The 13,195-nt window shown below is 45.8% G+C and overlaps 1 protein-coding gene across 1 annotated transcript in view; it reads right to left on the reverse strand.

The window, feature by feature from the left end:
- Window positions 1-245: 245 nt before the first annotated feature.
- The window catches only part of LOC112256837 (rho GTPase-activating protein 5), a 59,460-nt gene continuing 46,510 nt past the window's right edge, over window positions 246-13,195 (reverse strand). The window contains exons 5-7 of the mRNA XM_042325302.1: window positions 10,596-10,727; window positions 2,021-2,126; window positions 246-1,304 (exon numbers count right to left, since the gene is read on the reverse strand). Of these exons, the coding sequence (XP_042181236.1) occupies window positions 977-1,304; window positions 2,021-2,126; window positions 10,596-10,727 (566 nt within the window). The 3' untranslated portion in view covers window positions 246-976. The remainder of the gene's footprint in view (window positions 1,305-2,020; window positions 2,127-10,595; window positions 10,728-13,195) is intronic.

Here is a 13,195-nt window from a genome sequence, read left to right on the forward strand (position 1 = left end):
AAGCGGTTAATGTTGAGTTGTAAATTCAGTCTTTTTTTTTAATTGTTCATTTTTTGGAGGCAAAAAAATACATGCAAATTTAGTTGAACAAACAAGAGGAAAACAAAGGTCTCTTATTGGTGAGTATCAAGACCGCCAAGACATTTCATCAATGAAACAAAACAAGAGAGACCGAGACTGCTTTGCAAAGAGTTCATTTCAGAGTTAACACAGAGATGTGCCAGTAGGGTTCTAGTAGTGGGATGCTTCCTTCATAAGCTTCAGGAATTGCATGAGTTCTGCTCCAATAGGAGGCCAGTCTGTCTGTCTTATGTCCCGGTCTGGTGCAGTACAGCATCAGTCTTTCACGTAGAGTCCCCTCCCTCCCAAACAGTGCGAGGTGTTGGGAGCAGGTAGAGACAAAGCCTGCCAACGTTCACTGTCTTTCTGTCCCTCAAACCGTTCAGATAAAAATGTAAATCATACTGGTAAAAATACAAGAATCCATCATCATCACCAAATCATACAAAAATAAACAAGCAGAAGAATGTCTACGCTGGTAGAAGTATCATAACAGATGCTGCCTCATCTAACTTCAAGTTCACTTGAATGAATAAAGGGTTTAAAAAAACAAAACACAACTAGTATAAATAGATTTTCCTTATATTTTGCAAGGTGTTGTAGAATTTAGCAAATCATTTTTGCATCGCATGTTTTTGTCCTTCTGCTGGAGTCATACAGCATCTTTATTACTGTGTATTACTGTACAGCACTGAATGAAGAAAAATGCATTTGTTTTGATGTTGTTTTTGTTCCTGGGGGAGAGTCAGTCACCCCTGAATCCAGTCAGTCGCCCAGAAAGGGGAGCAGAGAACAAAGTTGATCATTTAGTAATGTTGTTGTTTTGCAGTCAGAGGAACACCAAAGGGAGGGGAAAGGAGGACACATCACCCTATGTCCCCCCACTAGCCCAGCCTTACCCCTACCCCACCTGGGTCTATATGAGTGGTTCAGGCTGCAGGGACATACTGTGCTGGATCTGCTGGGGCTGAAGAGGAGGGGGCAGCTGCAGGGGCCTCAGGGCCTCCACCATGCTGTGACAGTGGTGGGGTGGTGGGGTGCTCTCGGTGCTGGAGCTCTCCTGGATGTCTCCGCTGTAGAAGAAGTAGTGGCTCTGCTGGATGAAGGACTCGATGACAGACTGGTTGAGCTTGGTGGTGGAGAGTGTGTCCTTGTTCTCAAAGTCGGGACGCATCAGTGTGGGCCAGAAGCAGATGGATAGATTGTCGGCTGTCATCAAGGTGGTCTTACTCTGCTGGCTCACCCTGGGGAAACACACAATTTCCCTGATTTATTCCAACCATACTTATTTTGTACTTTATTTAAAAAATAAAGAATCAGGTACTCAATTAGAGGGGAGTGCAGATAACTCTGGTCTCCAGAACAGTAGCTGTACACTAAATATACCTTCCTAATATTGAGTTGCATTCTTGATACACACGGGAAACTGTTGAGCATGAAAAACCCAGCAGCATTGCGGTTTTGACACAAACCGGTGCACCTGGCACCTACTACCATACCCTGTTCAAAGGCACTTAAATATTTTGTCTTGCCCATTCACCCTCATCTCAATTGTCTTAAGGCTTAAAAATCCTTCTTTAACATGTCTCCTCCCCTTCATCTGCACTGATTGAAGTGGATTTAACAAGTGACATCAATAAGGGATCAAAGCTTTCACCTGGTCCGTCTCTGTCATGGAAAGAGCAGGTGCTCTTAATGTTTGTATACTCCGTGTATATCACAACAGAACTGAATTATGTTCATGTAGCATCTCCACGTATCACTACGTTTTCTCCCTACTGAACACGGCGCGGTCCAACTACACAACTGTATGACATGCTTGTTTCTATGACTACGGTCACATAACAAACATCATGTATACTTTGCAGCTTACTTCAGACATACTTCAAATTGCACCCAGTATCAGTCAGCTGAAGGCCTGAGACTGTTTCTGATCTAGGGTCACACGGTTGTCTCTTACCTGTTCAGGTGAGTGATGACGTATTTAAACACCTCGTAGTTCACTGCAGGGAACTTCCTCACTATTTCTTTCAGCACTTGGAGTCTTTCTATGTGGTCCACAATTTCTGAAAGGAGGAGAACAGAGTTTTTACTGATTCCTTCCCTTGGGAGAAGAAGAAACAATTAAAGGAGTATCACGAAGCCGACAGGGCTGCCAATGACCTCCCACACAAGAAACACATTCAAATACCAGCTAGACCTTCGGCAGATACAACACCAGCCCACTACGTTGACAGTACTACATACCAAAATACATAGTCCATGAGCCGGACCCCCAGATTGGGGCTGTTGGTATCATCTGGGGGCACAATGTCTCATAGTGATTTTATTGTCACTCTTTCTCTAATTAATAACAGCATCAAATGCACTCCTGTGTTGGATGAGAAGCTCTAACTCCACGTAAGAACGCTGAGTAATAAGAGATGTAGGGACAAACCATGTATTAGGACGTCAACTCTGTCAAGGCATTTAACATACCAATCAGATACACTTTATCACAGCCTGCCAATTAACTCTGACCAAAGTGCTATTGTCAAGGTCAACCGGCCGAGACTACTGGGCTAATCAATAGTTAGAACGTCATATGAGTATGAGTGTTATGTGTCCCAGAGCAGAGCACTGGGCACCAAGGCTGGCCAGGGCCTGAGACCAACGCTGCATCCCAGATGGCAATAGTGCACTACTTTTGACCAAAGTACTACACTCCATGTATTTGGGACGCAGTCTGAGACTTGGAGGTCCTGGTCCAAACACCTCCACATTATGCTGCTTGCAGAATGATCATTTCAACAGAGCTGCTCCAAACTCTTAGAGACAAGCTCCAGAGCTGTCTCTTCCTCCACCCATCTCCCTCTCTGTCTCTCCTTCCTTCCCTCCATCCAGGGGACAGTAGATGGAGGCCTATTTCTGGGACATTAATCTGCAGCAGTGAGCCAGAAAGGAGGCCGACAGCTGGGTTGGTTTCAACACTGATCCAGGATCACATGACTCCAGCTCGGAGATCATACAGAACCACACAGGCTGGGGCCTCCAGCGACCGGGAGACCCATGGGGCGGCGCACAACTGGCCCAGCGTCGTCCGGGTTAGAGGAGGGTTTGGCCGGCAGGGATGTCCTTGTCCAATCAAGTTCTAGCGACTCCTGTGGCGGGCCGGGCGCAGTGCACGCTGACACGGTCGTCACGTGTACGGTGTTTCCTCCGACACATTGGTGCGGCTGGTTTCCGGGTTAAGCGAGCAGTGTGTCAAGAAGCAGTGCGGCTTGGTTGGGTTGCGTTTCAGGGGACGCACGGCTCTCGACCTTCACCTCTCCAGAGTCCGTACGGGAGTTGCAGCGATGAGTCAAGACCGTAACTACCAATTGGATACCACTGAATTGGGGAGAAAAAATGGGTTAAAAAAATATATAAAAATTAAACACACAGGCTGTGTCCCAAATGGCACCCTTCTCCCTATATGTTGCACTATCCTATGGGCCCTGGTAAAAAAAAAAAAAAAAAAAAAAAAAAGTAGTGCACTATATAGGGTGCCATTTGGGACACGAGGAACCAGGCTGGCAGGGGAAAAAGATGCAGATGCATGAAAATCTTGGCATCCTTGGGCAGGAATTTGTCTTTCAGGAAGACGACTGTGAGCTGAGTGTGATGTGACTTAGAGGGGTGGTGAATTATTATTGGGGTTGAAATGTTAATGCAGGCTTGCAGTTCTACAGCAAAAACACAGAGATAAGTGTGTATACAGTCATGGCCAAAAGTTGAGGATGACACAAATATTAATTTTCCCAAAGTCTGCTACCTCAGTTTGTATGATGGCAATTTGCATATACTCCAGAATGTTATGAAGAGTGATCAGATGAATTGCAATTAATTGCAAAGTCCCTCTTTGCCATGCAAATGAACTAAATCCCCCAAAACATTTCCACTGCATTTCAGCCCTGCCACAAAAGGACCAGCTGACATCATGTCAGTGATTCTCTCGCTAACACAGGTGTGAGTGTTGACGAGGACAAGGCTGGAGATCACTCTGTCATGCTGATTGAGATCAAAAAACAGACTGGAAGCTTCAAAAGAAGGTTGGTGCTTGGAATCATTGTTCTTCCTCTATCAATCATGGTTACCTGCAAGGAAACATGTGCCGTCATCATTGCTTTGCACAAAAAGGGCTTCACAGACAAGGATATTGCTGCCAGTAAGATTGCACCTAAATCAACCATTTATCAGATCATCAAGAACTTCAAGGAGAGCGGTTCAATTGTTGTGAAGAAGGCTTCAGGGCGCCCGAGAAAGTCCAGCAAGCACCAGGACCGTCTCCTAATGTTGATTCAGCTGCGGGATCGGGGCACCACCAGTACAGAGCTTGCTCAGAAATGGCAGCAGGCAGGTGTGAGTGCATTTGCACGCACAGTGAGGCGAAGATTTTTGGAGGATGGTCTGGTGTCAAGAAGGGTAGCAAAGAAGCCACTTCTCTCCAGGAAAAACATCAGGGACAGACTGATATTCTGCAAAAGGTACAGGGATTGAACTGCTGAGGACTGGGATAAATTCATTTTCTCTGATGAATCCCCTTTCCGATTGTTTGGGGCATCCGGAAAAAAGCTTGTCCGGAGAAGACAAGGTGAGCGCTACCATCAGTCCTGTGTCATGCCAACAGTAAAGCATCCTGAGACTATTCATGTGTGGGGTTGCTTCTCAGCCAAGGGAGTGGGCTCAATTTTGCCTAAGAACACAGCCATGAATAAAGAATGGAACCAACACATCCTCCGAGAGCAACTTCTCCCAACCACCCAGGAACAGTTTGGTGATGAACAATGCCTTTTCCAGCATGATGGAGCCCCTTGTAAGGGTTGTCGTCGGGAGAAAGAGAGGAGGACCAAAGCGCAGCGTGGCAAGTGTTCATGATGATGTTTAATTAAAACTCAGAACACTAAACAATTAATGACAATGTGAATTTACCAAAACCGAAACAGTACCGTGTGCCCCAAACACACACGGAAGCAAACACCCACAAACCAAAAGTGAAACCCAGGCTACCTAAGTATGATTCTCAATCAGGGACAACAATTGACAGCTGCCTCTGATTGAGAACCATACTATACCGAACTCAAAAACCAACGTAGAAAAACAAACATAGACTGCCCACCCCAACTCACACCCTGACCATACTAAAACAAAGACAAAAACAAAAGAACTGAGGTCAGAACGTGACACCCTTGCCATAAGGCAAAAGTGATAACTAAGTGGCTCGTGGAACAAAACATCGATATTTTGGGTCCATGGCCAGGAATCTCCCCAGACCTTAATCCCATTGAGAACTTGTGGTCAATCCTCAAGAGGCGGGTGGACAAACAAAAACCCACAAATTCTGACAAACTTCAAGCATTGATGATGCAAGAATGGACTGCCATCAGTCAGGATGTGGCCCAGAAGTTACCTGACAGCATGCCAGGGCGGATTGCAGAGGTCTTGAAAAAGAAGGGTCAACACTGCAAATATTGACTCTTTGCATCAACTCCAAAAATGGTCAATAAAAGCCTTTGACATTTATGAAGTGTGTATACATACAGAGAGAGAGAATATGTATACATACAGAGAGAGAGAAGTATGTATACATACAGAGAGAGAGAAGTATGTATACATACAGAGAGAGAGAAGTATGTATACATACAGAGAGAGAGAGAGAGAAGTATGAATCCATACAGAGAGAGAGAGAAAAGTGTGTATACATACAGAGAGAGAGAAGTGTGTATACATACAGAGAGAGAGAAGTGTGTATACATACAGAGAGAGAGAGAAGTGTGTATACATACAGAGAGAGAGAGAAGTGTGTATACATACAGAGAGAGAAGTGTGTATACATACAGAGAAAGAGAAGTGTATATACATACACAGAGAGAGAAGTGTGTATACATACAGAGAGAGAAGTGTGTATACATACAGAGAGAGAGAAGTATCTATACATACAGAGAGAGGGAAGTATGTATACATACAGAGAGAGAAGTATGTATACATACAGAGAGAGAGAGAGAGAAGTATGTATACATACAGAGAGAGAAGTATGTATACATACAGAGAGAGAGAGAGAGAGAGGTGTGTATACATACAGAGAGAGAAGTGTGTATACATACAGAGAGAGAAGTGAGTATACATACAGAGAGAGAGAGAAGTATGTATACATACAGAGAGAGAAGTGTGTATACATACAGAGAGAGAGAGAGAGAGAAGTGTGTATACATACAGAGAGAGAAGTGTGTATACATACAGAGAGAGAGAAGTATGTATACATACAGAGAGAGAAGTATGTATACATACATACAGAGAGAGAGAGAGAGAGAGAGAGAAGTGTGTATACATACAGAGAGAGAAGTGTGTATACATACAGAGAGAGAGAAGTGTGTATCCATACAGAGAGAGAGAGAAGTGTGTATACATACAGAGAGAGGGAAGTGTGTATACATACAGAGAGAGAGAAGTGTGTATACATACAGAGAGAGAAGTGTGTATACATACAGAGAGAGAAGTGTGTATACATACAGAGAGAGAGGTGCGTATACATACAGAGAGAGAGACAGAAGTATGTATACATACAGAGAGAGAGAGAAGTGTGTATACATACAGAGAAAGAGAAGTATGTATACATACAGAGAGAGAGAGAGAAGTGTGTATACATACAGAGAGAGAGAGAGAAGTGTGTATACATACAGAGAGAGAGAGAAGTGTGTACACACACAGAGAGAGAGAAAGAAGTGTGTATACATACAGAGAGAGAGAGAGAAGTGTGTATACATACAGAGAGAGAGAAGTGTGTATACATACAGAGAAAGAGAAGTGTGTATACATACAGAGAGAGAGAGAAGTGTGTATACATACAGAGAGAGAGAGAAGTGTGTATACATACAGAGAGAGAGAAGTGTGTATACATACAGAGAGAGAGAGAGAGAAGTGTGTATACATACAGAGAGAGAGAGAGAAGTGTGTATACATACAGAGAGAGAGAAGTGTGTATCCATACAGAGAGAGAGAGAAGTGTGTATACATACAGAGAGAAAAGTGTGTATACATACAGAGAGAGAGAAGTGTGTATACATACAGAGAGAGAGACAGAAGTATGTATACATACAGAGAGAGAGAGAGAAGTGTGTATACATACAGAGAAAGAGAAGTATGTATACATACAGAGAGAGAGAAGTGTGTATACATACAGAGAGAGAGAGAAGTATGCATACATACAGAGAGAGAGAGAAGTGTGTATACATACAGAGAGAGAGAGAGAAGTGTGTATACATACAGAGAGAGAGAGAGAAGTGTGTATACATACAGAGAGAGAGAAGTGTGTACACACACAGAGAGAGAGAAAGAAGTGTGTATACATACAGAGAAAGAGAAGTGTGTATACATACAGAGAGAGAGAGAGAGAGAGAGAGAAGTGTGTATACATACAGAGAAAGAGAAGTGTGTATACATACAGAGAGAGAGAGAAGTGTGTATACATACAGAGAGAGAGAAGTGTGTATACATACAGAGAGAGAGAGAAGTATGTATACATACAGAGAGAGAGAGAGAAGTGTGTATACATACAGAGAGAGAGAGAAGTGTGTATACATACAGAGAGAGAGAGAAGTGTGTATACATACAGAGAGAGAGAGAAGTATGTATACATACAGAGAGAGAGAGAGAGAAGTGTGTATACATACAGAGAGAGAGAGAGAGAGAAGTGTGTATACATACAGAGAGAGAGAGAAGTGTGTATACATACAGAGAGAGAGAAGTATGTATACATACAGAGAGAGAGAGAGAAGTGTGTATACATACAGAGAGAGAGAGAAGTGTGTATACATACAGAGAGAGAGAGAGAGAAGTGTGTATACATACAGAGAGAGGGAGAAGTGTGTATACATACAGAGAGAGAGAGAAGTATGTATACATACAGAGAGAGAGAGAGAGAAGTGTGTATACATACAGAGAGAGAGAGAGAGAGAAGTGTGTATACATACAGAGAGAGAGAGAAGTGTGTATACATACAGAGAGAGAGAGAAGTATGTATACATACAGAGAGAGAGAGAGAAGTGTGTATACATACAGAGAGAGAGAGAGAAGTGTGTATACATACAGAGAGAGAGAGAAGTGTGTATACATACAGAGAGAGAGAGAGAGAAGTGTGTATACATACAGAGAGAGAGAAGTGTGTATACATACAGAGAGAGAGAAGTGTGTATACATACAGAGAGAGAGAAGTGTGTATACATACAGAGAGAGAGAGAGAAGTATGTATACATACAGAGAGAGAGAGAAGTGTGTATACATACAGAGAGAGAGAGAGAAGTATGTATACATACAGAGAGAGAGAGAGAAGTGTGTATACATACAGAGAGAGAGAGAGAAGTATGTATACATACAGAGAGAGAGAGAAGTGTGTATACATACAGAGAGAGAGAGAAGTGTGTATACATACAGAGAGAGAGAAGTGTGTACACATACAGAGAGAGAGAAGTGTGTATACATACAGAGAGAGAGAGAGAAGTATGTATACATACAGAGAGAGAGAGAGAAGTGTGTATACATACAGAGAGAGAGAGAGAAGTATGTATACATACAGAGAGAGAGAGAAGTGTGTATACATACAGAGAGAGAGAGAAGTGTGTATACATACAGAGAGAGAGAGAGAAGTGTGTATACATACAGAGAGAGAGAGAGAAGTGTGTATACATACAGAGAGAGAGAGAGAAGTGTGTATACACAGAGAGAGAGAGAGAAGTGTGTATACATACAGAGAGAGAGAGAGAAGTGTGTATACATACAGAGAGAGAGAGAGAAGTGTGTATACATACAGAGAGAGAGAGAGAGAAGTGTGTATACATACAGAGAGAGAGAGAGAAGTGTGTATACATACAGAGAGAGAGAGAGAAGTGTGTATACATACAGAGAGAGAGAGAGAAGTGTGTATACATACAGAGAGAGAGAGAGAAGTATGTATACATACAGAGAGAGAGAGAGAAGTGTGTATACATACAGAGAGAGAGAAGTGTGTACACATACAGAGAGAGAAAGGTGACTGACTGGTACTAAGAGAGGCACTATGAGGGGCTTGGAGGAAACGGCATAAAGGCTGTTCAAACTAAATGTGTAAATAAAGACAAAAGCTTTCAGATGGGGGGGAGGAGGGGACAGAGCTCATCCCAATTTATATACAATACATTCCGTGCATTCAGACTGGGGCGAAGGTTCACCTTCCAACAAGACAATGACCCTAAGCACACAGCCAAGACAATTCAGGAGTGGCTTCGGGACAAGTCTCTGAATGTTCTTGAGTGGCTCAGCCAGAGCCCAGACTTGAACCCGATCGAACATCTCTGGAGAGACCTGAAAATAGCTGTGCAGCAACGCTCCCCATATAACCTGACAGAGCTTGAGAGGATCTGCAGAGAAGAATGAGAGAAACTCTCCAAATACAGGTGAGCCAAGCTTGTAACGTGATACCCAAGAAGACTCAAGGCTGTAATCACTGCCAAAGGTGCTCCAACAAAGTAAAGGGCCTGAGTCCTTATGTAAATGTGATATTAGTGTTGCCATCCCCACGGCCTCCACAATGGATCAGTCCACTCAGACAGGCTCCAATCACACAGGTGTCTTGTACACCATTCATTTAAAAAAAAATGTTTTGATAATGCTTGACTAAAGAAATCTCGGTCGACCAACAGCGTATTGATTAAACAATCGACCAATCGACTAAAGGGTCAGCCCTACAGTAAAATAAATAACACAGAAATGAACCAAGCAGGAAAAGGACAAGGACAGACTGGGGCACTGTAAAGTAAAATATCTTCTATTTAGCAGTACTTTAGAGAGAGAGGGGGAGAGGCAGAGAGGGGGGAGAGAGGGAGAGAAAGAGAGAGAGGGAGATAGAGGGAGAGAAAGAGAGAGAGAGGGAGAGAGAGGCAGAGAGATAGAGGGGGAGAAAGAGGGAGAAGCAGAGAAAGAGAGAGAAAGAGGGGGAGAGAGGGAGAGAGAGAGGCAGAGAGATAAAGAGAGAGAGGAAGAGGCAGAGAGATAGAGGGGGGAGACAGGGGCAGAGATATAGAGGGGGAGACAGAGAGAGAGGGAGAGAGAGAGGGAGAGAAGAGAGACAGGGATAGAGTTAGAGAGAGAGAGAGAGAGGGAGAGAGAGAGAGAGAGGGAGATAGAAGAGAGACAGAGATAGATAACTGGTTGAACCCCTCTTCTCTAGCTGCTGTTTGTGATTTAAGGGGAGGTCTGAGGCACTGGGTGTCAACCCTCCCCACAGCTAGTAGTTATTGAGTCAGGACACTGGCCTCTATAGACCAGACATGGGTTGATAAAATATGTTTTTTCTTTCAATAGCATTTTGTTGAGCCTGCCTGAGAATGCCAGATGGGCAGGGTTTGTACTGCCACTGTTGGGAGTATTGCAGTGGGCAAGCTTAACCAAGCGCAGCTGAAAGCATTTGAAAGAGACACAATACTATCTGAACCCAGGTCAGGCCTCCAGAGAATGTGTAGCTAACAGTACAGTATAGTACTCACTGGCTGCCTCCACCAGCTCTGGGTGCAGGGTGTAGGGGATGAGAGGGTCAGGTAGGTCAGAAAAAAAGGCCTTCAGAGCCCCCGCCACAGCATTCACAGCCACATCCATCACTATCAGGTCCATACTGTGGTCTGTAGGGAGAGAGAAAGGGAGACAGGGTTAGATTGGAGGGGGGTACAGAGACAGAGAGAGGGGAGAGAGTAAGAGGGAGAGAAAGAGGAGAGGGAAGAGAGTAAAGGGAGAGAGTAAAGGGAGAGTGAGGTGAGAGACAGAGAGGGAAGAGAGTAAAGGGAGAGAGAGGGAGAGAGTAAGAGGGGGGAGAGAGTAAAGGGGAGGAGGGAGAGAGTAAGAGGGAGGGAGAGAGTAGAGGGAAGGAGCGAGAGTAAGAGGGAGGGGAGAGAGTAAGAGGGAAAGGAGAGAGTAAGAGGGAGGGGAGAGAGTAAGAGGGAGGGGAGAGAATAAGAGGGAGGGAGAGAGTAAGATGGAGGGAGAGAGTAAAAGGGAGGAGGGAGGGGAGAGAGTAAGAGGGAGGGAAAGAGTAAAAGGGAGGAGGGAGGGGGAGAGAGTAAGAGGGAGGGAGAGAGTAAGAGGGAGGAGGGAGGGGAGAGAGTAAGAGGGAGGGGAGAGAGTAAGAGGGAGGGAAAGAGTAAAAGGGAGGAGGGAGGGGAGAGAGTAAGAGGGAGGGAGAGAGTAAAAGGGAGGAGGGAGGGGAGAGAGTAAGAGGGAGGGAGAGTAAGAGGGAGGGAGTGAGTAAAAGGGAGGAGGGAGAGAGTCAGAGGGAGGGAGAGCGTAAGAGGGAAGAGAGTAAAGGAAGAGAGAGGAGGGAGAGTAAGAGGGGGAGAGAGTAAAAGGGAGGAGGGAGGGGAGAGAGTAAGAGGGAAGGAGAGAGTAAGAGGGATGGGAGAGAGTAAGAGGGAGGGAGAGAGTAAGAGGGAAGGAGAGAGAAAGAGGGAGGGGAGAGAGTAAGAGGGAGGGAGAGAGTAAGAGGGAGGGGAGAGAGTAAAAGGGAGGAGGGAGGGGAGAGAGTAAGAGGAAGGAGAGAGTAAGAGGGATGGGAGAGAGTAAGAGGGAGGGGAGAGAGTAAGAGGGAAGGAGAGAGAAAGAGGGAGGGGAGAGAGTAAGAGGGAGGGAGAGAGTAAGAGGGAGGGGAGAGAGTAAGAGGGAGGGGAGAGAGTAAGAGGGAGGGAAAGAGTAAAAGGGAGGAGGGAGGGGAGAGTAAGAGGGAAGGAGAGAGTAAGAGGGATGGGAGAGAGTAAGAGGGAAGGAGAGAAAGAGGGAGGGGAGAGAGTAAGAGGGAGGGGAGAGAGTAAGAGGGAAGGAGAGAGAAAGAGGGAGGGGAGAGAGTAAGAGGGAGGGAGAGAGTAAGAGGGGGGGAGAGAGTAAGAGGGAGGGGAGAGAGTAAGAGGGAGGGGAGAGAGTAAAAGGGAGGAGGGAGGGGAGTGACTAAGAGGGAGGGAGAGAGTAAAAGGGAGGAGGGAGGGGAGAGAGTAAAGGAAGAGAGAGGAGGGAGAGTAAGAGGGGGAGAGAGTAAGGAGGAAGGAGGGAGGGGAGAGAGTAAGAGGGAAGGAGAGAGTAAGAGGGATGGGAGAGAGTAAGAGGGAGGGGAGAGAGTAAGAGGGAAGGAGAGAGAAAGAGGGAGGGAGAGAGTAAGAGGGAGGGAGAGAGTAAGAGGGAGGGAGAGAGTAAAAGGGAGGAGGGAGGGGAGAGAGTAAGAGGGAAGGAGAGAGTAAGAGGGATGGGAGAGAGTAAGAGGGAGGGGAGAGAGTAAGAGGGAAGGAGAGAGAAAGAGGGAGGGGGAGAGAGTAAGAGGGAGGGAGAGAGTAAGAGGGAGGGGAGAGAGTAAGAGGGAGGGAGAGAGTAAGAGGGAGGGAAAGAGTAAAAGGGAGGAGGGAGGGGGAGAGTAAGAGGAAGGAGAGAGTAAGAGGGATGGGAGAGAGTAAGAGGGAAGGAGAGAAAGAGGGAGGGGAGAGAGTAAGAGGGAGGGGAGAGAGTAAGAGGGAAGGAGAGAGAAAGAGGGAGGGGAGAGAGTAAGAGGGAGGAGAGAGTAAGAGGGAGGGGGAGAGTAAGAGGGAGGGGAGAGAGTAAGAGGGAGGGGAGAGAGTAAAAGGGAGGAGGGAGGGGAGTGACTAAGAGGGAGGGAGAGAGTAAAAGGGAGGAGGGAGGGGGGAGAGAGTAAGAGGGAAGGAGAGAGTAAGAGGGATGGGAGAGAGTAAGAGGGAAGGAGAGAAAGAGGGAGGGGAGAGAGTAAGAGGGAGGGGAGAGAGTAAGAGGGAAGGAGAGAGAAAGAGGGAGGGGAGAGAGTAAGAGGGAGGGGAGAGAGTAAGAGGGAGGGAGAGAGTAAGAGGGAGGGGAGAGAGTAAGAGGGAGGGAAAGAGTAAAAGGAGGAGGGAGGGAGAGAGTAAGAGGGAGGGAGAGTAAGAGGGAGGGAGAGAGTAAAAGGGAGGGGGAGAGAGTCAGAGGGAGGGAGAGCGTAAGAGGGAAGAGAGTAAAGGAAGAGAGAGGAGGGAGAGTAAGAGGGGGAGAGAGTAAAAGGGAGGAGGGAGGGGAGAGAGTAAGAGGGAAGGAGAGAGTAAGAGGGATGGGAGAGAGTAAGAGGGAG

The sequence above is a fragment of the Oncorhynchus tshawytscha genome, linkage group LG08 (genome assembly GCF_018296145.1).
Source record: "Oncorhynchus tshawytscha isolate Ot180627B linkage group LG08, Otsh_v2.0, whole genome shotgun sequence".
NCBI classification, from domain to species: Eukaryota; Metazoa; Chordata; class Actinopteri; order Salmoniformes; family Salmonidae; genus Oncorhynchus; species Oncorhynchus tshawytscha.